This window comes from Tachysurus fulvidraco, chromosome 8 (assembly GCF_022655615.1).
Source record: "Tachysurus fulvidraco isolate hzauxx_2018 chromosome 8, HZAU_PFXX_2.0, whole genome shotgun sequence".
NCBI lineage: Eukaryota > Metazoa > Chordata > Actinopteri > Siluriformes > Bagridae > Tachysurus > Tachysurus fulvidraco.
In genome coordinates this window covers 893,880-921,379 of record NC_062525.1, presented here as the reverse complement: position 1 = coordinate 921,379, position 27,500 = coordinate 893,880, and the positions used below count along the sequence as shown (strand labels likewise).

Here is a 27,500-nt window from a genome sequence, read left to right as displayed (position 1 = left end):
ATCTCCTGAGAATAACACCTTCCTGTTTACACACACGAGTGCTGTTGGGAGTCCCAGAGAGGGAACACACTGGAATACATATTGGAGACATACACTGTGTGTGTGTGTGTGTGTGTGTGTGTGTGTGTGTGTGTGTGTGTGTGTGTGTGTGTGTGTGTGTGTGTGTGTGTGTGTGTGTGTGTGTGTGTGCATATCTGTATTGAAATATTAGCATTTACACTGCCTCATGACATCTCATAACCCTCACAGGTTGTTACAGTAAATGAATCACTGATGGAATGATGTGATGAAGCCAGTTATTTTTCACTAACAGTCACTAATTGACAAAAAGATATTGTTATAACGACACCTCATACTTTTTATCTGTTTATTGGTACATTTAATGTTCGGTGAATCAAGTTAGATCCTGTTTTCACTTCTGTTATCTCAGCTCAAAAACACTCGTCCTCTCATCTGTCTCTCTTGAATCGCACCATTCCTCTTCTGTGAAACCGCAAAGAAGTGTAAACTCCTGAAGATGAGAAACTGTTCCACAGCTCTGACACTGGAGACTCCTTCACCACATCACACACACATTGTCTCCTTAGTTTATTATTAGTGGACTGGGATCTGTTCATGTCCCTGTGAATGAGCTGTTACTATAGAAACAATAACATCTCAGAGCGGGTCATTAATACTAACCTGCTCTACTGTCAGAGCTGCTGTTAGAGGGAAAGAATGACCACAGGAAGTGATGTTAGAGGGAAAGAATGACCACAGGAAGTGATGTTAGAGAGAAGGAATCACCACAGGAAGAGAGAGAAGGAATCACCACACGAAGTGATATTAGCAGGAGGAATCGCCACATGAAGTGATGTTAGAGAGAAAGAATCACCACAGGAAGTGATGTCCGAGAGAAGGAATCACAACAGGAAGTGATGTTAGAGAGAAGGAATCACCACAGGAAGTGATGTTGGAGAGAAAGAATCACCACAGGAAGTGATGTTAGAGGGAAGGAATCACCAAAGGAAGTATGTTAGAGAGAAGGAATCACCACAGGAAGTGATGTTAGAGAGAAGGAATCACCACAGGAAGTGATGTCTGAGAGAAGGAATCACCACAGGAAGTGATGTCTGAGAGAAGGAATCACCAAAGGAAGTGATGTTAGAGAGAAAGAATCACCAAAGGAAGTATGTTAGAGAGAAGGAATCACCACAGGAAGAGAGAGAAGGAATCACCAGAGGAAGTGATGTTAGAGAGAAGGAATCACCACAGGAAGTGATGTCCGAGAGAAGGAATCACAACAGGAAGTGATGTTAGAGAGAAAGAATCACCACAGGAAGTGATGTTAGAGAGAAGGAATCACCACAGGAAGAGAGAGAAGGAATCACCAGAGGAAGTGATGTTAGAGAGAAGGAATCACCACAGGAAGTGATGTTGAGGGAAGGAATCACCACAGGAAGTGATGTCCGAGAGAAGGAATCACAACAGGAAGTGATGTTAGAGAGAAAGAATCACCACAGGAAGTGATGTTAGAGAGAAGGAATCACCACAGGAAGTGATGTTGGAGGGAAGGAATCACCACAGGAAGTTATGTTAGAGAGAAGGAATCACCACAGGAAGTGATGTCTGAGAGAAGGAATCACCACAGGAAGTGATGTCTGAGAGAAGGAATCACCAAAGGAAGTGATGTTAGAGAGAAAGAATCACCAAAGGAAGTATGTTAGAGAGAAGGAATCACCACAGGAAGAGAGAGAAGGAATCACCAGAGGAAGTGATGTTAGAGAGAAGGAATCACAACAGGAAGTGATGTTAGAGAGAAAGAATCACCACAGGAAGTGATGTTAGAGAGAAGGAATCACCACAGGAAGAGAGAGAAGGAATCACCAGAGGAAGTGATGTTAGAGAGAAGGAATCACCACAGGAAGTGATGTTGAGGGAAGGAATCACCACAGGAAGTGATGTCCGAGAGAAGGAATCACAACAGGAAGTGATGTTAGAGAGAAAGAATCACCACAGGAAGTGATGTTAGAGAGAAGGAATCACCACAGGAAGTGATGTTGGAGGGAAGGAATCACCACAGGAAGTTATGTTAGAGAGAAAGAATCACCACAGGAAGTGATGTTAGAGGGAAGGAATCACCACAGGAAGTGATGTTAGAGAGAAGGAATCACCACCGGAAGTGATGTCTGAGAGAAGGAATCACGAAAGGAAGTGATGTTAGAGAGAAAGAATCAACACAGGAAGGGATGTTAGAGAGAGGGAATCACCACAGGAAGTGATGTTGGAGGGAAGGAATCACCACAGGAAGTGATATTAGCAGGAGGAATCGCCACATGAAGTGATGTTAGAGAGAAAGAATCACCACAGGAAGTGATGTCCGAGAGAAGGAATCACAACAGGAAGTGATGTTAGAGAGAAGGAATCACCACAGGAAGTGATGTTGGAGAGAAAGAATCACCACAGGAAGTGATGTTAGAGGGAAGGAATCACCAAAGGAAGTATGTTAGAGAGAAGGAATCACCACAGGAAGTGATGTTAGAGAGAAGGAATCACCACAGGAAGTGATGTCTGAGAGAAGGAATCACCACAGGAAGTGATGTCTGAGAGAAGGAATCACCAAAGGAAGTGATGTTAGAGAGAAAGAATCACCAAAGGAAGTATGTTAGAGAGAAGGAATCACCACAGGAAGAGAGAGAAGGAATCACCAGAGGAAGTGATGTTAGAGAGAAGGAATCACCACAGGAAGTGATGTCCGAGAGAAGGAATCACAACAGGAAGTGATGTTAGAGAGAAAGAATCACCACAGGAAGTGATGTTAGAGAGAAGGAATCACCACAGGAAGAGAGAGAAGGAATCACCAGAGGAAGTGATGTTAGAGAGAAGGAATCACCACAGGAAGTGATGTTGAGGGAAGGAATCACCACAGGAAGTGATGTCCGAGAGAAGGAATCACAACAGGAAGTGATGTTAGAGAGAAAGAATCACCACAGGAAGTGATGTTAGAGAGAAGGAATCACCACAGGAAGTGATGTTGGAGGGAAGGAATCACCACAGGAAGTTATGTTAGAGAGAAGGAATCACCACAGGAAGTGATGTCTGAGAGAAGGAATCACCACAGGAAGTGATGTCTGAGAGAAGGAATCACCAAAGGAAGTGATGTTAGAGAGAAAGAATCACCAAAGGAAGTATGTTAGAGAGAAGGAATCACCACAGGAAGAGAGAGAAGGAATCACCAGAGGAAGTGATGTTAGAGAGAAGGAATCACAACAGGAAGTGATGTTAGAGAGAAAGAATCACCACAGGAAGTGATGTTAGAGAGAAGGAATCACCACAGGAAGAGAGAGAAGGAATCACCAGAGGAAGTGATGTTAGAGAGAAGGAATCACCACAGGAAGTGATGTTGAGGGAAGGAATCACCACAGGAAGTGATGTCCGAGAGAAGGAATCACAACAGGAAGTGATGTTAGAGAGAAAGAATCACCACAGGAAGTGATGTTAGAGAGAAGGAATCACCACAGGAAGTGATGTTGGAGGGAAGGAATCACCACAGGAAGTTATGTTAGAGAGAAAGAATCACCACAGGAAGTGATGTTAGAGGGAAGGAATCACCACAGGAAGTGATGTTAGAGAGAAGGAATCACCACCGGAAGTGATGTCTGAGAGAAGGAATCACGAAAGGAAGTGATGTTAGAGAGAAAGAATCAACACAGGAAGGGATGTTAGAGAGAGGGAATCACCACAGGAAGTGATGTTGGAGGGAAGGAATCACCACAGGAAGAGAGAGAAGGAATCACCACAGGAAGTGATGTTAGAGAAATAATCACCACAGGAAGAGAGAGAAGGAATCACCACAGGAAGTGATGTTAGAAAGAAGGAATCACCACAGGAAGTGATGTTAGAGATAAGGAATCACCACAGGAAGTGATGTTAGAAGGAATCACCACAGGAAGAGAGAGAAGAAATCACCACAAGAAGTGGTTAGTGGGAAGGAATCACCACAGGAAGTTATGTTAGAGAGAAAGAATCACCACAGGAAGTGATGCTAGGAAGAAGGAATCACCACAGGAAGTGATGTTAGAGAGAAGGAATCACCACAGGAAGTGATGCTGGAGAGAAGGAATCACCACAGGAAGTGATGTTAGAGAGAAGGAATCACCACAGGAAGTGATGTCAGAGAGAAGGAATCACCACAGGAAGTGATGCTGGAGAGAAGGAATCACCACAGGAAGTGATGTTAGAGAGAAGGAATCACCACAGGAAGTGATGTCAGAGAGAAGGAATCACCACAGAATGTGTATGTGTGTATGGCAAGCCGTTTTAACATTTAGTGGCTAAGATTGACAATCCGGAATTAACATTACAGATATCAACAACATATTTTCAACTAGTTGTAACTGCATTCTGACTATTCAAAATAACAGTTAGAGATATCTGTAATTCTGTTTTAGCTAGTCACAACGAAAGTTAGAGATATCTGTAATTCTGTTTTAGCTAGTCACAACGAAAGTTAGAGATACCTGGAATTCTGTTTTAGTTAGTCACAACGAAAGTTAGAGATATCTGGAATTCTGTTTTAGCTAGTCACAACGAAAGTTAGAGATATCTGTAATTCTGTTTTAGCTAGTCACAACGAAAGTTAGAGATATCTGTAATTCTGTTTTAGCTAGTCACATCGAAAGTTAGAGATATCTGGAATTCTGTTTTAGCTAGTCACATCGAAAGTTAGAGATATCTGGAATTCTGTTTTAGCTAGTCACAACGAAAGTTAGAGATATCTGGAATTCTGTTTTAGCTAGTCACAACGAAAGTTAGAGATATCTGTAATTCTGTTTTAGCTAGTCACAACGAAAGTTAGAGATATCTGTAATTCTGTTTTAGCTAGTCACATCGAAAGTTAGAGATATCTGGAATTCTGTTTTAGCTAGTCACATCGAAAGTTAGAGATATCTGGAATTCTGTTTTAGCTAGTCACATCGAAAGTTAGAGATATCTGGAATTCTGTTTTAGCTAGTCACAACGAAAGTTAGAGATATCTGTAATTCTGTTTTAGCTAGTCACAACGAAAGTTAGAGATATCTGTAATTCTGTTTTAGCTAGTCACATCGAAAGTTAGAGATATCTGGAATTCTGTTTTAGCTAGTCACATCGAAAGTTAGAGATATCTGTAATTCTGTTTTAGCTAGTCACAACGAAAGTTAGAGATATCTGGAATTCAGATTCGAATAGTCAGAAGTGAGTTACGGATATCTGCGATGACGTCACTGAAAACAATATTCAACTCGTCACACATCCTTAATGAAAATTGCAGATATCTATGATTGAGTTTTGCCGAGGCAGGATTAAAGTTATAGATATTGCAAACGTCATTTTGACTCGTTGGGATAGTTGTGCATGACGTAGATAAAATAATGACATGAAATAGAACGCTATTTTGATTACAATTTGATGACTATTACTATGATTACTATTACGTCTATAATGAGTTTATCCTGTGGGTTAACAGAAATCAACGCTATAATAAGCTCCTCTCACCGATAACAAGACCCTCCTACTTGCAGTGACATAATTACAGGTATATGCAACACAATTTTGTCTAGTCAAAACTCTTTCAAGATATCTGTAATTACATTTTGCCTAGGAAGAATGAAAGTTAAAGATATCTCTAATCAAAATGCATTTGAAGATATCTATAACTTGATAACAGATATCTACAACTAAATTATGACTAGCCATAATTCCGGTTAGAGATATCTACAAATTAATTCTGACTAGTCACAATTTCAGTCCAAGATATCTATAATCTAGTTTTGACTAGTTAACATTGAATTTAAGATATCTCAAAAAGACGTTATAGATATCTTTAATTGAGGGGAGTTGAGGATATCTGGAACTGGAATTGTGACTAGTCAGAATTAAATTGTAGATATCTCTAAACGGAATTATGGATAGTCACGTCATTCGTCCTAGGAAAATTTTCATGTTGACTAGGCAAAACTGAATTAAGGATATCTACAATACATATCCAGACTAGCCAATAAATGTTAAAACGGCTTGCCATATGTGTGTGTGTGTGTGTGTGTGTGTTGCTTGTGTGTGCATGTGTGTATACACTGAGTACTCAATTACTGCCTGATTTAATCAGTCTGATTTGATTCCTCATGCTGGATTAGATTTCTAATTGTAATTAAGGGAAAGAGAAAGCAGAACAGTTAGAGCGCTACGGAAACAAGAGGACACACAACAAACTGTACAATTCATTTTAAAAATAAATACACTACAAATTAAAGCTTCTAACAGACTCACACACACACAAAACCCCACAAAACATACAACATCTCACAAAGGTGAGTACAACCCTCACATTTCAGCAACCATTTTATATTCTCAAGGGACAAAACTATAAAAATAAAAACTGGATATAATTTAGAGTAATGTGCTGCTTGTATAGCAGGATAGATTTACTGTCCTCTAAAAATAACTACATAGAGCCATTGTTGTCTAAATAACACACCAAAAGTAAGTACACCCTGAGTGAACATGTGTGCAAAGTGGCAATATTTTGTGTGAGCAGCATTGATGTCTACCACTGCCTTAATCCTCCTGGGCATGGAATTCACCAGAGGTGCATAGGACGTTGTTAGGATCCTCTTCCACTCCTCTATAAAAACATCACAGAGCTATTAGATGTTAGACACATGGCGCATCTCCACCTTCCGCTTGAGGATCCACCACAGGTTGACCAATATAGTTCAGGTCTGGAGACATACTTGGCCACTCCATCACTGTTACCTTCAGCGTCCTCAGCAAGCAGTTGTCATCTTGGTGGTGTGTTTGGGGTCATTATTATGTTGGAAAACAGTTACTGAAGAGAGGGCATCATGTTCCACTTCAGAATGTTACAGTACATATTAGAATCTAGTGCCCTTTTTCCACCAAGGCAGTTTGAGTGCTGGTTCGGAACCTAATTTAGAACCAGTTCTTTCTTTTTCGACATCCAAAGCATCGGCTCTGAACCAGGAAAAGTGGTTCTTATGTAGCACCAAAACGTTGCTGGTCTAGACTTAAGAACCGCTTGTATCAGGGGCTGGGGGCGAGGGTGTGGGTGTGGCGGGGCTACTGTTAGTGCATTTGATAATGTATCTTAAGTAGGGATTGGGGCGGGCTGTTGGCAGGGCTACTGTTAGTGCCTTTGATAATGTACCTTAGGTATACTAATGTTTAAAACACTTTAACTTTACTGCAATATGATCAATTATCAGTACACATGATAGTAGGTAGCTACATGCTAAGGCTAACTTTTTTCTGTGTTAATGATAAAATAATGTTAAGTACTTTCTCGATCACAAACTCCGTTTATACAGATTACACGGAGCTGCACGTACATGTCGGATTCGCCGTGTTTGGGTGTTAATGTAGGTTCACAAAGCCATGAGCATTAACAGTAAAGCTACATCCTCCATTGTTGTTGTTGTGTTTGTCGCTGCTGCGCTAACGTTGCTGTGTAACGTGACACGTATACAGTGACATCAGACTCGGCTCTGTGATGCTCTCTAACCGATGGAAAGGCAAACCGGTTCTTAGAAGGATCGCCAGTGGAACCAGCACCAGCACTAGCTCTGAACCAGCACCCGGTGGAAAAGGGGTATATGTTTCCCCTCAATAAAGTGCAGCTTCCCAGTACCAGCAGAACTCATGCAGCCCCAGACCATGATACTACCACAACCATGCTTGATTGTAGGCAAGACACAATTTTCTTGGTAGATCTCACCAGCGCGTATGCAGCCATGCTGGAAACCATCTGAGCCAAACAAGTTTATTTTAGTCTTATCAGACCACAAGACATCGTTCTAATAATTCATGCTCTTGGACAAGTTATCTTCAGCAAACTGTTTCTAGGCTTTCTCGTGAGCCAGCTTTCGACGGCCATGCAAACCGACTTGTTGCAGTGTGCGGCGTACGATCTGAGCAGTGACAAGCTGACCTTCTGTTTCTGCAACCTCTAAAGCAATGCTGGAAGCTCAAAGACATGAACATGATGAATAGGACATGTGGCTTTGCATGGTAAAACAATGTACAGCTGCTATCATCAGGGTGTACTCACTTTTGTTGCCAGATATTGGCTGTACAGTATATTAAGTCATTTTTAGAGGACAGTGTGTGTGTGTGTGTGTGTATATATATATATATATATATATATATATATATATATATATATATATATATATATATATATATATATATATATTCATACACACAAACACTGTCCTCTAAAAATGACTTAATATATATATATGTGTGTGTGTGTGTGTGTGTGTAGTGTAGTGTAGTGTAGTATAATGTTTATGTGTGTATAATGTGTGTGGTGTACAGTATGTATAGTACAGTGTATAGTTGTGTGTGTGGTGTAACAGGAGGAGGATGTAAGGGGATCTGATGCTCGTCACTGAACAGAAACACTGTGCCTCTGTAATTAAGAGACACTTAACGTAACTAATACCTTACTGAAAGGTCACCAAACACACAAACACACACACACACACTACATGATGCCAACACGCAATACACACACACTATACATAATATATACACACTATATACAATACACAAAACACACATACTCTGTAAGGATGGTCGTGTGTGTGTAGTGTTATGACTGGGCCTGAGTGATGTTTCTTTCTAAAAGTGAGACTGATTTTCTTTTCCTGTCTAACAGGAAGTGGAGCTTTTCCTCTTCCGCCTGCCTTAATCAGTGCATTAGTGTGCATTAACATGCCTGTCTGACTCACTGCTCCATAGAGTACTTACACACACATACACACACATACACAAACAACACACAACACACACACACACACTCAACTCAATCTTCCTCCCAAACTGCTCCAGATCTCCTGAATTATTCCACAGATGTTAAAACTTTCCTCTTCTTCTGAAACATTTCTTTGTTGACTTGTGCATCTAGTGTTACGGAAATGTCTCTCCTGACCGAATCCTTTGTAAACTCTTTGTCTTCAGCAGACGAGATAAAACCAAGAAGATGTGATGAAACCTGCAGAGTACCAGCTGATGTTTATTTGGGGTTCGTCAAAATCTGGATGATAATTACTGTAGCTTTGAGAACAGTCACATGACCCGTTATAAAGGTTACATACAGTTATATTAGTATACATACTAACTCTGTTGTTACTGTGACCTGTTAGTTCCTGGGGAGCTCTTGGTGCACTATTCCACTTGACTATAAACTTTTGTGAAAATGTCACGCAGTGTCTTCTACCTCAAATCATCTCAGGGAATTTTCCTCGCCACTCTCTTTCTCTCTGTCTCTCTCTCTCTCTCTCTCTCCTCACTCTTTCTCTCGCTGGCTTGCTCTCGTGCTCTATCTCTCTTTGTCTCTCTCTGTCTCTCTCTCTCAGTCTCTCTCAGTTAGATGAGAATTATCTGACCGTATCTATAATTGCACAGGACATTTCCTCATTATAATAACACATGATTTATTAGTTTTCCCAGTGGTTTTTACAGACTCACCACACACACACACACACACACACAAACACATGCTCACTCACTCACTCTCACACACACACACACACACACACACACACACACACACACACACACACACACACACGGACACTATTCTGCTCACTCACTATTGTTATTTCTCTTATAAACCGTATCTCATCTACCGTAGCAGTACACTGTGATACCGTAGCAGTACACTGTGATACCGTAGCAGTACACTGTGATAACGTAGCAGTACACTGTGATACCGTAGCAGTACACTGTGATACCGTAGCAGTACGCTGTGATACCGTAGCAGTACACTGTGATACCGTAGCAGTACACTGTGATAACGTAGCAGTACACTGTGATACCGTAGCAGTACACTGTGATACCGTAGCAGTACACTGTGATACCGTAGCAGTACACTGGGACCTTTTAAAGATATTACACACGTCATCTTTCCATCATTATAAAAAATAAATATTTTTCTGTATTAAATAAATGACACGTCGTTTGATAGAATGATATTTAAAGTATTCTGTAAGATTACGAGTGTGTGTGTGTGTGTGTGTGTGTGTGTGTGTGTGTGTGTGTGTGTGTGTGTGTGTGTGTGTGTGGATGGAGAGGAGTGGAGTAACAGGAACACTCACTTGGAGGAGTCGATGAAGTAAATGATGAGTGCTGCAATACTGAGGACAAACACCAGCACCACCTGAGGAGGAAAACAAGAGAACACACACACACACACACACACACACACACACACACACACACACACTTCACACAGCTGACAATGTTCTCATTAACACACACACAATCTACAGGGGATTACAGAGGTGTTAGAGTGTAGGTGGCTCCAAGAGCTGCTTCACTTCCTCAATTTGTGTAGCCCGGTGTGTGTGTGTGTGTGTGTGTGTGTGTGTGTGTGTGTGTGTGTGTGTGTTAACAAGCTGATACAGGTGTTAGAGCAGGAAACACCCTGCTTAGGTGAAGGAGCTGCTCAGAAAAACACTGATCACATTTATCTCCTTCACTCACCTGATATAAATGTAAACACGACTGAAAGTGCAGAACAAACACAAACCTCATCTCTGTACATCCAGGCTGTACTGAGTGTGTGAGTGTGAGAGTGTGAGAGTGTGTGCTGTGTTACTATAAAGTCTGAAACACACTATATAGTGTGTTAGTGTAGATCTCTGACATCACTCAGTGTTAAATGCTGCAGTAATTCATCTTTTTATTCCTTTAATCCTCAGTGATCTCTTCACACTGTTCTCCTTCTTTAAATCATAAACTTCACCTGATTCATCAGACACTGATTCAGAGCTTCTGCATTACTCATGAATTAATAAATATTCTTTGATTCATTACAGTTTGATTCAAATATTTCACTTCTAGCGTTTTATAGTCTGCTTACTCTGCAGATACTGAGAAGACCCCACCCCTCTACCCATCAGACCCCACCCCTCTACCCATCAGACCCCACCCCTCTACCCATCAAACTCCACCCTATACTCACCAGACCCCACCCCTCTACCCATGTAACTCCACTCCTCTACCCATCAGACTCCACCCCATACTCACCAGACCCCACCCCTCTACCCATCAGACCCCACCCCTCTACCCATCAGACTCCACCCCATACTCACCAGACCCCACCCCTCTACCCATCAGACCCCACCCCTCTACCCATCAGACCCCACTCCTCTACCCATCAGACCCCACTCCTCTACCCATCAGACCCCACCCCTCTGCCCATCAGACCCCACCCCTCTAGCCACCAGACACCACCCCATACTCACCAGACTCCACCCCTCTACTCCTTTCATAAGGCCCTGCCTCCTTTATTCAGTTCAGCAATCCACATGGCTCCGTCACTAATGTTTTCATACTGAGATATTTCAGATATCACTTCTGAGATGAAATCACACTTTTTATAAACAATAATTAGGACGTGTTGATTTAATGAGTATTAACAGATGTGTAAGAATGATTCAGTATATAATAATCAAACTGTAACCTGATATCAGTTACACTGATTAACTCTGTGTGTGTGTGTGTGTGTGTGTGTGTGTGTGAATAAAACACAGCTGCCGAGATGATGCAAGACCACAGAGTTTATTGTCTTTAGGAACAGTCTTCTGACCTGTGTGTGTGTGTGTGTGTGTGTGTGTGTGTGTGTGTGTGTGTGTGTGTGTGTGTGTGTGTGTGTGTGTGTTTTTCCATTAGTGGCTGTAAAGGGATTTGAGAGTGGCGTGTGTATTAAAGTAAATCTCCCTCCACAAAGGAATGAGAATGTTTAATCTCACTCTCTGGTTTTATCTGCCCTCCATTTCCATCGTTTTATCCTCCCCTATCCCCCCATCTCTATCATTCCTTATTGAGCATGATCACATCTCTGTTATCCATTTTTTATTGCTCTCCACACGTCTCTCTATTTCTTACTGTCTCTGCACAGAGATTCTTCTTCTATTATTATTATTATTATTATTATTATTATTATTATTATTATTATTATTATTATTATTAATTCATTCATTCATTCATTCATTCATCTTCTACCGCTTATCTGAACTTCTCGGGTCACGGGGAGCCTGTGCCTATCTCAGGCGTCATCGGGCATTGAGGCAGGATACACCCTGGACGGAGTGCCAACCCATCACAGGGCACACACACACTCTCATTCACTCACACACACACACACACACTACGGACAATTTTCCAGAGATGCCAATCAACCTACCATGCATGTCTTTGGACCGGGGGAGGAAACCGGAGTACCTGGAGGAAACCCCCGAGGCACGGGGAGAACATGCAAACTCCACACACACAAGGTGGAGGCGGGAATCGAACCCCTGACCCTGAAGGTGTGAGGCGAACATGCTAACCACTAAGACACCGTGCCTCCCTATTATTATTATTATTATTATTATTATTATTATTATTATTAGATTATTTTGGCTACACTTTGGTCAGGAGACTTTTCTTTCTCTAGTACACTAATGGATGGATGCTGTGGTTTTTCTAGAAGCATTTAGTTAGACCATTAATCATCTTCAAATCAGTTGTTTTGGAAATTAAACCTTAATTTCTCTTTTATCATGTTTTCTTTTTCAAAAGCTTTAAAATTTGCAGCACTTTGAATAAATACAGGGGGAAAAAAACACAACTATAAAAAAAAATTCACACAAAAATGCTTTATATGATAAATACACAACATGCTGCAGTAGTAAAGAAAAATCAGTCCTTGATATCAAATCGGTCCAATCTCTAGGGTGTGTGTTTAAAGACCTAACTAACTCTCTCTTCCACATCCACCACCTGCTGCACTACACACATCAGGAGACACACAACACTACACACAGGTGGAGTTGTAGGATGACGTTCAGGAGAAAATAAAGTTTAAAATAAAAGCTGAGTATCTTGATTTAGTTTTGGATTTTACTTTTTGGAACTTGAGCTGGAGGCCGCGGAGAAGCAGATCCGTGACCTACAGATGATGCAGGTCCAGGTGTGGAAGCAGAAAGCTGTGCTGGAATCTTCCCGGTTGATCACTCACCTGTCCCAGGTGAGTTCCCTACGATGAAAATAGTACTTCCTCCACCTCTACTCCGCGTATATCTCTGTCCAGGCTCAGCACACCCAGGAAGCGGACGGCCCAGGTGTTGTTAAGATGTGACCCGGGCCCCGGTTGAGGACCTTTCACCCTCCGCCGCCAACGGTCTTTCAAGATCTATACCCGGATCCGCTGTGCCACCCTTCACAAGACGGAATGCTATGCGTTGATCATCATGCTACTGTGGCTAAAGGTAAGGTACCCACTTGCTGTTTACCTGGTGCTCATGTTCTTGGTGTCACTGCACAGGTACCTGGGATCCTGAGAGAGAACACCAGAGCTGTTGTTCTTCATGCCGGTACAAACGACACCAGCCTGAGGCAGTCAGAGATCCTGAAGAGGGACTTCAAGACCCTGTTGAAGATGGTTCACAGCACATCAACCATGGCAAGAATCATCATGTCTGGACCTCTTCCCACGTACCAGCGAGGAATTGAGAGGTTCAGTAGACTTTTTGCTCTAAATGAATGGTTACAGTCATGGTGTCATGCTCAGGATTTACTCTTTATTGACAACTGGAATGTTTTCTTGGAGCTCCCTAGGCTGTTCCGTGCTGACGGTCTGCACCCCAGCAGAGTTGGAGCAGAGATCCTCTCGGGCAACATCTCCAGTGTGCTGCACACTTTCTGACTGGTAAACTATGCTTTAAATCTAGATTTCCATAGCCATCCTTCACCTCGTCATCACACTGACACAAATGCACACATCGCTCATCCTATAGAAACTGTGTCTGTTCCCCGAGCAGTGAGATCAAAAAGTAAATACGTGAGAAGTTCTCTAAATCATCTTACTGTAATTAGACCTGAAAAATGCCAAAGAAACAAAAACAGTTCCTAAAGTTTGGGCTCCTGAACATTAGGTCACCCAAAGCACTTATTATAAATGACATCATCTCAGACAAAAGCCTTACTGCACTCTGTCTTACTGACACTGGGATTAAACCTAATGACTACATCAGTCTAAATGAGTCTACACCATCAGTGGAGGTGGTGGAGGTGGTGGAGGTGGTGTTGTCACTATCTTTAGTGATCTCCTTACTGTTCCCCAGAGAACACAGTATAGATTTAGTTCTTTTGAAGTGCTCGTCCTTAATGTTACACTATCACACATGCACTCGAAAAAATCCCTGATGTCTCTTGCTCTAGCGACCGTGTACAGACCCCCAGGGCCCCAGACCCCCAGGGCCCCACACTGATTTTCTTAGAGAATTTGCAGATTTTCTTTCTGACCTATTGGTTAATTTTGATAAGGCATTAACATTCATGTTGACGACACAAACAACGCTTTAGGACTCACATTTATGGACTTACTAAACTCACTTGGGCTTAAACAAAACATCACTAGAGCTACACACCGCCTTAATCACACACTAGATTTAATAATCACACAGAATAGATGTCACTGATATAGATATCATACCCCAAAGTGATGACATCACATACCATTACCTCATAATGTACACACTACCTATAGAACAGACTAACTGTGTCTCACCACGTTATCGACTCGGTAGAACTATTATTCTATTATTATTATTATTCTATTAACTATTATTACTATTATTATACTATTAACTATATACACCACTAAAGACAGATTCACAGATAACCTGCCTATGTCGCTATTAGTTCTACTTGACCTTAGAGCTGCATTCGAGACTATAGATCACAACATTCTCCTGGATCACTTACAAAACTACACAGGTATATAAAGAGAGTGCATAAAGAGATAAAAGATTGGATGAGCTGTAATTTTCTGCTGTTAAACTCTGATAAGACAGAAATACTACTTATAGGTCCAAAAACCAGTGCGCAAAAACATCTTTAAACTCATATCACCATATTACAAACACAGCCTTCTTCACCTTAGAAATATCACCAAGCTGAGAAACATCCTGTCTGTATCTGATGCTGAGAAGCTAGTTGATGTCTTCATGACCTCTAGACTGGACTATTGTAATGCATTACTAGGTGGTTGTCCTGCATCTTTAATAAATAGGTTACAGTTAGTCCAAAATGCAGCTGCCAGAGTTCTCACTAGGACAAGAAAGTATGACCTTTAACCCCAATGTTATCATCTCTACACTGGCTACCTGTTAAGTTTAGAACTGATTACAAACTGCTGCTACTTACGTACAAGGCTCTTAATGGTTCAGCTCCCATGTATCTAACTAGTCTTCTAACACGTTACAATCCTTCACGCTCTCTGAGATCACAAAACTCAGGACTTCTGCTAGTTCCCAGAATATCTAAGTCTACTAAAGGTGGTAGAGCGTTTTCTTATTTAGCTCCCAAACTATGGAATAGTCTTCCTGATAGTGTTCGGGGCTCAGACACACTTTCCCAGTTTAAATGTAGATTAAAAACTCATCTCTTTAGTCAGGCGTACACATAATACATCCCATAATATTGTGCTCTATTACATCAGACCAAATGCACATTATCATCTAGTGCTGGTTAATATTATGAACAGCAGCTACGTTAGATATGGTTAGAGAGTCTGACTCGTAATCCTAAGGTTGTGGGTTCGAATCTCGGGCCAACCACGACTGAGGTGCCCTTGAGCAAGGCACTGAACCCCCCAACTGCTTCCCGGGCGCCGCAGCATAAATGGCTGCCCACTGCTCCGGGTGTGTGTTCACGGTGTGTGTGTTCACTGCTGTGTGTGTTTTCACTGCTGTGTGTGTGTGTTCACTGCTGTGTGTGTTTTCACTGCTGTGTGTGTGTGTTCACTGCTGTGTGTGTTTTCACTGCTGTGTGTGTGTGTTCACTGCTGTGTGTGTTTTCACTGCTGTGTGTGTGCACTTTGGATGAGTTAAATGCAGAGAACGAATTCTGAGTCTGGGTCACCGAACTTAGCCGTACGTCACATCACTTTCAAATCCATGTGGTTTTTGAGGACAGACTGTATATTTTCACACCCCCAGTGTCACCCAGATGAGGATGAGGTTATATAATCACACCCCCAGTGTCACACAGATGAGGATGAGGTTATATAATCACACCCCCAGTGTCACCCAGATGAGGATGAGGTTATATAATCACACCCCCAGTGTCACCCAGATGAGGATGAGGTTATATAATCACACCCCCAGTGTCACCCAGATGAGGATGAGGTTATATAATCACACCCCCAGTGTCACCCAGATGAGGATGAGGTTATATAATCACACCCCCAGTGTCACCCAGATGAGGATGAGGTTATATAATCACACCCCCAGTGTCACCCAGATGAGGATGAGGTTATATAATCACACCCCCACTGTCACCCAGATGAGGATGAGGTTCCCCTTTGAGTCTGGTTCCTCTCAAGGTTCCTTCCTTTACCATCTAAGTGAGTTTTTCCTCCCCACAGTCACCTGAGTCACCTCAGACTTGTTCATTGGGGATAAATACATACACATTTATATATAACTAATATTAATCTGGGATTTTATATTATATTAATCTTTATATTAATCTTTATAATAACTTTTTGTTTTATGTTTAGTAGGACAGGAGAAAGATCAGTCGAGAACATAGCTGACATGAGATAGCCAAGAAAAACAGGATTAGATAAGAAAAGACAGGATACAATAAATAAATCATTCGTCAGAGAGAACAGATAAGAAACGACCCAAGATCAGAAAACATAAGGCAGAAAGGAAAAGATCAATAAGCACAAGAGAGACTAAACAAAATATTCAGGAAATAACAGAAGAAGAAGAGACAGAAAAGATTAGACAGGATAGGGAAAAAATGATAAATATTAAATACAAGAAAGTAAAAGAAAAGTGGAAGAGATCGGACAATCAAATAATATTTGACAGAGATATCAGACAAAGCATCACAGACATTACAGGAATAAAGGAGATAAAGCAGATCAGGTGAGATCAGACATCAGTGTAGTGAAAGTAAAAACAGATACATAGGAAAGATCAGACGAGGTGATGCTGTTCATACATACGGAACAGCTCAGGAAAGAAAGAAGAGAAAAGTAACAACAACAAAAAAAGACAAGAATGGGCAGAACAGATCAGACATGACAGAAAAGAAATGATTGAAAAAGATATTCAACTAATGAGAGTAGATCAGATCAGAGAGTAGATCAGACATGCGTGTAGAAGACAAAGAAAATACAGCCATAAAGGGAGATCAAAGAAAAAGAACAGGTCGAATCAGACAAAGTTGATTTCATAAGCAAACCAGAAAAGATCAGGAATGAAGACGATCAAGGGAGTAAACAAAAAGGCTGGAAGACAGAAAAGTCAAAAGGAATCAGACATGACGGATCAGTCAAGATCAGACAAGACAGAGCAGGCATGATAAGAAGGTAAAGGATGGGCAGGAGAGATCAGACAAAGCAGTGAAAGTGAAACAGAACGAGGAGTGAGATGAGATTAGACAAAGCATCCCAGACGACATCGATATACAGTAACTGCAGAAGGAAGATCAGATAGATCAGACATGAACACCCCACGTAAACAAGCTCCACGCGAACGCTCCACGTGAACGCCTGTCCTTCTATGCTTCTTGTGACTGATAGTCCTTCTATGTCTGTCCTTCTTTGTCCTTCTATGCTTCCATGTGAACGATGCTTCTAAGCCAATAGTTTTGCTTTTACCGTCCTGTTTGTTTGAATCCTGTCTATAAAATCCTGATGTTATCAGTGATGGTGGCCCTTCCTCTCTCATGCTAACGAGGAGTGTTGGGTCCTGCTGCGCAACTGTGAAACCTTTTTACTCTTGCTCGTGTTTACCAATGTGATATTTTATACTTTAATTCTCTCTAACCTCAAAACTTCCACAACAACGCCCAATGAGAACGCGCCATGTGAACGGCCAATGAGATCGCTCCATGTGAACGCCCAATGAGATCGCTCCATGTGAACGCCCAATGAGATCGCTCCATGTGAACGCCCAATGAGATCGCTCCATGTGAACGCCCAATGAGATCGCTTTATGTGAACGCCCAATGAGATCGCGCCATGTGAACGGCCAATGAGATCGCTCCATGTGAACGCCCAATGAGAACGCTCCATGTGAACGCCCAATGAGATCGCTCCATGTGAACGCCCAATGAGATCGCTCCATGTGAACGCCCAATGAGATCGCTCCATGTGAACGCCCAATGAGATCGCTCCATGTGAACGCCCAATGAGAACGCTCCATGTGAACGCCCAATGAGATCGCTCCATGTGAACGCCCAATGAGATCGCTCCATGTGAACGCCCAATGAGATCGCTTTATGTGAACGCCCAATGAGATCGCTCCATGTGAACGCCCAATGAGATCGCTCCATGTGAACGCCCAATGAGAACGCTCCACTAAGGTACTAGAAAGGTAAGGTACAACTACAGAAGGTAGATCTGGAAAAGACAACATCCAGCTCAAACAAATCCAGGAGATCAAACAAGACAAAACTGGAAGAGAAAGAAAACACTGCACACACATTCACCATGAGCGTGAGGTGAGCGTGAGGTGAGGAGATGATGAAAAATATGACTTTAAAAGACTTTGTTTCCTCTAAAGTTGCTCTGTGACAATGAAATAAACAGAGAGCTGGAGGTCAGGAACATCATCACTTCTCTCAGTGCTGGTGAATTATTAACACCTCGTGTTCTTCTTAAATTACAGCGTCATTATGTTTAGCATCTGTGCTAACACAACATTCTGGAGCATCCTGCAGCCTGGTGACTCTCTGAGATCTGTCACACTCCACGTGAACACTCCACACACTCTACGTAAACACTCCACGTGAACACTCCACCTGTGAGGAACTGTATCTATACGACACAATGGCTCCTCTCTACTCCCTTTATTGCATCGGTTCAAACATGTATAATACATGAGGAAGCCTGATTATTTTCCATGATGCCATGCAGCATTGTCACTCCATCGCTGTGAGAAAACTCTGGCATGCATTTTTAACTTCAGGACATCAGAAATAAAAACAAAGCTCTCAGTGGCAGCAGGAGAAGGCCGTGACTTGTGACGTTCCCAGACTACATCAATCTCTCCGTCTGTGTGTTTATCTATTTATCTTTCCCTCTATTATCTGATTAATGCAAGGTCATGATCGTTTTTTATGACTGTTTCCATGGCAGCAGAAACACTCAATATTCCTTCCGAGCATCACGAGCGTCACAGCGACGTACAGACAGATCCAGGATGAACGTTCGAGTAGGCAGGAGATATGGATTAATGCCAGGACTCAATATGAATACAGTTGTGTTTTATTGTAGAGATGATGACGTCATCATGTCTCACTCCACAGTGGTGTTAATATGAAGCTCATCTAATAGTAGACACTCAGGACTTTGTAGAGTTTCATCACTATTTCTGTTTTTCTCTACAATACTAGAGTTGATATATTTATAGAAAAGATTTTCTACATATTTTTCAGACGTTTGTATCTTCAGAGTAAACGTCGATATCGAACCCATTCCTGCTCTCTGAGAAGCTCCGAGTGTTTGTTCATCTAAAAAGCAGCTCAGATCTTTTGTTCTCTTCAACACTAAAATTCAGTGTAAGATTATCAACAGATGGAAAAACTCCTTGATTTATTTTAGATCAGACTCACAGACACAACATCAGACACTTCTTTACACTGATGTAAGTCCATCTTCTTCCCACCTGCAGACTGGAACAAACACAAATATCAAATAAATCACTTAACGTCCCTGAACTTCACGTGAATGTCGTCATAAATTTCTCTGTCTTTCGTTGTTGTTTTACTGCACTGCTGAATTTGGAGGATGATGATGATGATGAAGATGGTGGTGGTGGTCTGCACATGCACACTAGAGTGTGTTGTCTCATAAATTGAGATGAGAGCATTCTCTTTCATGTCACATGGTCACTTTTCATACATGTATCTGATCTAGAACCACATCCAGTAGGAGTACGTGTCATATTTGACGGAGCAACGTCACTGTTCCATATCTGCTGTCTGTGAAAATATAAGTGACTCATATATATATATATATTGCTTTGTTTCTGCCTTTTTCTTATCATAACTCTCATTTTCCTTTCTATCCTTTCATGTATCCCTCTATCCATCTCTCAGCGAATGAGAGTAAATGACTGAACGTAAGAGAGGTCCACACTGAAAGGCACTCTTTAATGCTGCAGGATAGGATTCCATTTCAGTTGTCAGGGGTCAGAGAGCAACTTCACCTCGTCATCAGCTCACACATCAGGAACACACTCACACATCAGGAACACAAACACATCAGGAACACAAACACATCAGGAACACAAACACACACACATCAGGAACACAAACACACACACATCAGGAACACAAACACACACACATCAGGAACACAAACACACACACATCAGGAACACAAACACATCAGGAACACAAACACTCACACATCAGGAACACAAACACTCACACATCAGGAACACAAACACACACACATCAGGAACACAAACACTCACACATCAGGAACACAAACACTCACACATCAGGAACACAAACACACACACATCAGGAACACAAACACTCACACATCAGGAACACAAACACACACACATCAGGAACACAAACACATCAGGAACACAAACACACACACATCAGGAACACAAACACACACACATCAGGAACACAAACACACACACATCAGGAACACAAACACACAGTAATGAGAGACAGACCCCAAGTACTAAGCTCTAGACAGAGACCCTCGGTAATAGGTGTCTTTAGACTGTGTCCTAAACTCTCCCTGATCAGTTACGTCCCATCCAGAAATGTGAATTTTAGAGTAAAGGTTTAATCACAGTTACTGTGACTCATGATTAAAGTTTCATAAGTAGTCATTATTATAATTATTGTTTTTATTCATTTAAAACATTTGCTGGCTAACCACATCACTCGGACTAGTGCACCACATCACTCGGACTAGTGCACCACATCACTCGGACTAGTGCACCACATCACTCAGCCTAGTGCACCACATCACTCAGACTAGTGCACCACATCACTCGGCCTAGTGCACCACATCACTCAGCCTAGTGCACCACATCACTCGGACTAGTGCACCACATCACTCAGCCTAGTGCACCACATCACTCGGACTAGTGCACCACATCACTCGGCCTAGTGCACCACATCACTCGGACTAGTGCACCACATCACTCGGACTAGTGCACCACATCACTCAGACTAGTGCACCACATCACTCAGCCTAGTGCACCACATCACTCGGACTAGTGCACCACATCACTCGGACTAGTGCACCACATCACTCAGCCTAGTGCACCACATCACTCAGCCTAGTGCACCACATCACTCAGCCTAGTGCACCACATCACTCAGCCTAGTGCACCACATCACTCGGACTAGTGCACCACATCACTCGGACTAGTGCACCACATCACTCGGACTAGTGCACCACATCACTCGGCCTAGTGCACCACATCACTCGGCCTAGTGCACCACATCACTCGGACTAGTGCACCACATCACTCAGACTAGTGCAGCACATCACTCAGCCTAGTGCACCACATCACTCAGACTAGTGCACCACATCACTCGGCCTAGTGCACCACATCACTCGGACTAGTGCACCACATCACTCGGACTAGTGCACCACATCACTCGGACTAGTGCACCACATCACTCGGACTAGTGCACCACATCACTCAGACTAGTGCACCACATCACTCAGACTAGTGCACCACATCACTCAGCCTAGTGCACCACATCACTCAGACTAGTGCACCACATCACTCAGACTAGTGCAACCACCAGACAATCGATATTCAGACAATCACCACCACTGATACACTTACTGAAAGGCTGATGTTATGGTGTTTATGAGTTCCAGCCCTGTAAAATAAAGCTCAGGTCTTTATTAATCACCTGAAACTCTGTAAGTGAATGAGAGTGTGTGTGTGTGTGTGTGTGTGTGTGTGAGTGAGTGAATGAGAGTGTGTGTGTGTGTGTGTGTGTGTGTGTGTGTGTGTGTGTGTGTGTGTGTGTGTGTGAATGAGAGTCTGTGTGTGCCCTGTGATGGGTTGGCACTCCGTCCAGGGTGTATCCTGCCTCGATGCCCGATGACACCTGAGATAGGCACAGGCTCCCCGTGACCCGAGAAGTTCGGATAAGCGGTAGAAGATGAGTGAGTGAGAGAAACTCTGTACACATTCCTCTGTTCATTTCATCCTCCAATAAGAGCTTTAGATTTTACACAAACACACACGCACACACAAACGCGCACACACACGCACACACACACACACACACACACACACACACACACACACAGCACAATAATAAAGCCACATACATCTCCCACATACACCATTACACCAGCCTTTTTTCACATTCCTCCACATACCCCCATCACATCAAACTTCCCATTCTTCCCACATTCCATGTTACTACGATCTCCTGCATAACTCTGCATAACAATCTCATATGTCATAACGATGTCGTAACGATGACAGGACACTCCCCTTGATATGTCCTGCCTACTGATGCTCCATCACATGGAGACATGGTGCTTGTTTTGATCTCTGTGCTAAATAATTATGATTTTTACAAACAAAGCGCTCTGTCATTTATTTAATGAATTTGTGACTTAAATAAAAATATTGAATGTAATGTTTTGGAAGTTTAAACTCACAGAGACTTATGGTGTAGGGTTAGGGTTAGGGTTAGGGTTAGTTCCAGTGAAAAGATCTATATTACAGAGTAATTTAAACTTGATATGTTTCTAGTCAGCTGATAAAAATGGAGACTGAAGACTTATTCCTGCGTGATTTAAATAATAAAATGACAGCATTTACCCTCCATCAGTGTGTATTTATACAACAGCACAACAGGTACAATCAGTAAATGTCCCACAGATGTGATTCTTGTAGTACAGGAGCTGATAGCAGGACGTGCTACAGCTGAAGATGTCAGGATCACGCCAGGACTTTTTACCCTTTGGAACATTGGGGGCGTTCCGGCAGTCTTGTGCCGTGTGTTTTTTTACATTTGTATTCTTCGTTGTCTCTGTCAAGTTTTTTTTGAGTTTTAGTTTCTTTTATTTTTCCCAGTGTTTTCCTTTATGTTTTTCTTAATAAATCGTGTTTTTGCTATCCCCACGTGTGGGTCTGGGGTTTTTCACTGAAGACACCCCTGTTTTCTGCCACTTACAGACCGACCTCTAGCCTGGCACCTACTATCTGAAGCATATTTTCTGGACTATTCTTTCTTCCCATTTAGAACCCTTCTTTCCCTGGACATTTGGTTTTCGTTTCCTGTTTCTGCGGAGGATGCCGCCTCACTTCTTGCCTGCGGGGGGTGTTACAGGACTGTATTTGCCTTCCTTTTTTAAGATTTTTTACTTGGACATTTTGGTGGCTTGGTAATAGCATTTGGCAAAGTATTTTTTCCTCCCTCCCTCCCTCCCTCCCTCCCTCCCTCCCTCTCTTTTTGAACGTGGGTCTGGCCACAGCTTGGCAGGGGGACGTCGAGTGGTCTTCTGCTCGGCTATGGACGTCGCTCTGCCCTTCTGCTCGGCTATGGACGTCGCTCGACCCTTCTGCTTCTAAAGGTATGATTGTAAGCTTATGAGTTGATCCCATGGTTCTAAACAAGGAGCTCTACTCTATCTTATTTCAGACAGATGAAGGTGTCTGTCTATTTCTAGAGTTGAGCGAGCTTAAGTATCGGATGATATTCACGACATGCAGCAAAGTTGTTTCAGTGTATGATTTTAAATTCTCACTGAGGAACAAATGAGGTTTTTCTTCCACTAGAACCCTTTTAAAGTGCCACCAGAGTACTTGACTTGGCCTGCAGGAGGCATGAGGATGCTTGTGTATATAGATGATTGGCTATCATGTCCTTCAACATGAAGCCAGGCTATCGAGAACAGGTCTATCTGCAGGAAGTTACATTTAGAGAAGGTTCTGTCACTCCAGAGTGTTTACCATAAAACAGGGTGCTACTGTTAATAAGAATATGGGGACGCTAACTGCAGCTGAAGTCAGAAATCTTCTGTCCAGCTGGAATAAGACAGGGGCGGGGATACATCTCTGTGATGTATTCTTCAGAGTATTGTCCTATTTAGTTAAGACTGCAGAGATAGAGACACCATGGACTCCTCCCTCACTGGCTAGAGGTCGGCATGGGGCCACAAGGAGGCATGTGGAGCTTCAGTAAGTGAGCAGGACACCTCAACCAGCTGGAACTAAGGGAAGGTAATCTAGCACTCAAAATCTTAATACTATATGATGGACAACATCACAATGGTCAGATCACATCAGGTACCTGAGCAGGAGCTCTGATGAGCTCCACCTTGCTTGGAGTATCCTGTGTAGACTGAAGCAAAGGTACCTTAAAGATATCTAAAGTTAATCCACAGAGTAAGAGAGACCTAACCTTTCATATAAAACAGTTCTAAAGGAGCTTTTGTTTTACATGTTTACATACTCCTTCATGTAGGAGACTTTGTGAAGATGGATTAAAACCCCTCCCATTACTCTGATTTCACACAGTGTCATTTCTTATACAAGAAGCTAAACTAACTCCCATTCCTGTTGTCAGTGATTCTGGACACATGGCTTAATTATGTAATCAGCTGCTGATTTCCTGAACAGTCATGTGGTTCTGCTCGTCATGTATGAGTCAGGTTGGAAAAGGATTGGAAACGTGGCTGAAGCAGCAGTAAACATCATTAGCTGTTTATTTCCCAAAGTAAGAGTTTATTAGTTGGTGAAATTACTCATTTTCTTGAGTCTAGCTCAATCAAAGTCTCACCGATAGAATATTGTGTAAAAAAAAAAACCCAGTAAATATGGATGTGTAAAAGAAGGAAGATATGATCAGCACCATCTGAACATCTGGAATCAACAGCAACTGTTTAAAACCAATGACTTCATCTGAACTCACCATTCATTCATTCATTCATTCATTCATCTTCTACCTCTTATCCGAACTTCTCGGGTCACGGGGAGCCTGTGGCTATCTCAGGCGTCATCGGGCATCGAGGCAGGATACACCCTGGACGGAGTGCCAACCCATCACAGGGCACACACACACTCTCATTCACACACACACTCACACACTCACACACACACACACACACACACACACACTCATTCACTCACACACACACACACACACTACGGACAATTTTCCAGAGATGCCAATCAACCTACCATGCATGTCTTTGGACCGGGGGAGGAAACCGGAGTACCCGGAGGAAACCCCCGAGGCACGGGGAGAACATGCAAACTCCACACAAGGCGGAGGTGGGAATCGAACCCCCGACCCTGGAGGTGTGAGGCAAACGTGCTAACCGCTAAGCCACCGTGCTCCTCTAATCTCATATTCTAGTTGCTAAATTGATAATTAGGTGTTAGCTAGCGACTTCATACGCTAGTACGGAGGTTCTGACCAGGGTGTGGAACTTCTTGTTCTCATCCACATGGTGCTGAAGGTTCATGCAGGGAGCAGCTTACAGATCAGACAATAGAGTTTGGGACTCAGACTTGCGATTGCTTTTTTTTTTTGCTGATCTTTGCTAATCTACAGTGCAGCTAATCACTCTGTGTGTGTGTGTGTGTGTGTGTGTGTGTGTGTGTGTGTGTGTGTGTGTGTGTGTGTGTGTGTGTGTGTGTGTTTGTATAAGATCCCATTAGACTGGAGATATTCTGCTTGGCTTGTCTCCAGTGAACTGGTAGAAAGGAAGTGTGGCTCAGACATGAGGACTTTCTTCTGCATCCTGAAGCCTTTCTCTGTTTCTCTTCCTGTTCACTGAGAAAGCTGAAACAGGCCAATGACATGCTCTCAGGGTGAATCAGTGTGCATGTGGACCGATAATTAGACCCATTAATCATTCATTAATAACAGCAGACTGAGCTGTATTTTCCTCTCCAGTGTCCTAAATCCATTTAGTGTCCTCTATATTAATGAATTCCGGCTCTGATTGGCTGATGCTCCTAAATACTGTTACTACATTCTATAAACCGGGTTGTTTTCTTGTTGTGTCCGTGTTGATGACCGAACGTCTTCCTCGTGTCTCACTCCACTGTGGTGTTAATATGAAGCTCATTTGAAAGTAGACACTCGGGACTTTAAGAATGTGTAGAGTTTCATCACTATTTCTGTTTTTATCTAAAATATTAGAAGTGATATATTCAAATAAAAGATTTATTTCCACACAGACGTTTGTATCTTCAGAGTAAATGTTGATGTCAAACCCATTTCTGCTCTTTGAGAAGAAGAACAACCGAGTGTTTGTTCATCTAAAAATTTGAATATTTACATTATTTACATTATTTACTTTGACATTATTTACTGTAGAGTGTCACCCAGATGAGGATGAGGTTCCCTTCTGAGTCTGGTTCCTCTCAAGGTTTCTTCCTCTTATCATCTCAGGGAGTTTTTCCTCACTACCGTCACCTCAGACTTGACATGATAAGTCCTTGATACTTAGGGATAAATGTTAGAGATAAATAGCAACTTAATTTTAAACTGTAAAATTAAGTTGCTATTTATCTCTAACGTATCTCTAACGCCTCACACCTCCAGGGTCGGGGGTTCGATTCCCACCTCCGCCTTGTGTGTGTGGAGTTTGCATGTTCTCCCCGTGCCTCGGGGGTTTCCTCCGGATACTCCGGTTTCCTCCCCCGGTCCAAAGACATGCATGGTAGGTTGATTGGCATCTCTGGAAAATTGTCCGTAGTGTGTGAGTGTGTGTGTGAATGAGAGTGTGTGTGTGCCCTGTGATGGGTTGGCACTCCGTCCAGGGTGTATCCTGCCTCGATGCCCGATGACGCCTGAGATAGGCACAGGCTCCCCGTGACCCGAGAAGTTCGGATAAGCGGTAGGAGATGAGTGAATGAATGAATATGAGATTGATCCTCTGAACAATTTCCCTTCAGATCTATGATCAAGATTTTATAACTTTACACTTTACTTCATTTCACACATTTGCATTATGGGTAATAATACACACTTGGAAATAAAACAACCAACGTCAGTAATCTCACCAGAACATTTATGTGACATCACTGCAGTAAGAGCAGTGAGTACTTAGAGGTGTTAACTTCCTGTTCAGGCTCCACCCCCTGGTTTATCCGTGTCACCTGTGTAGCCCTTTAGTTTTGAACGTCTCACATGTTCAGCCTTGGTGTTTGTCTCGTCCTAGTTTCCCAGTCAACCCTGTTTCCTTGTTTCTCACTTCCTCGTCCTAGTTTCCTCCTCAGTTATGGACTTGTGCTCCTTTCTGCCTTCAGTCAGTTTGGTGTAGTGTTTACAGATTAGCATGTGCTAGCCCTGTATGGTTACTACTGTACGGTTGATCTCTGTAACATCAGACATGACATCGTCCACACGATGGTGAAGGTCTCCAAACCGGATACTTGACAAATACGATGGTCTCCAAAATGACAATCACAACATCAACATGT

At 42.4% G+C, this 27,500-nt stretch overlaps 1 protein-coding gene across 15 annotated transcripts in view; it reads right to left on the bottom strand.

Annotated features, from left to right (window-relative positions):
- Nucleotides 1-27,500, bottom strand: part of LOC113634796 (calcium-activated potassium channel subunit alpha-1-like) — an 82,669-nt gene that overhangs the window by 38,642 nt on the left and 16,527 nt on the right. For all 15 annotated transcript variants that reach the window (XR_007143666.1, XM_047817133.1, XM_047817134.1 and 12 more), the window contains exon 4: nucleotides 10,137-10,198. Coding sequence is in view for 14 of the 15 variants with exons in the window: in XM_047817133.1 (XP_047673089.1) it covers nucleotides 10,137-10,198 (62 nt within the window). In the remaining variant the exon portion in view is untranslated. The remainder of the gene's footprint in view (nucleotides 1-10,136; nucleotides 10,199-27,500) is intronic.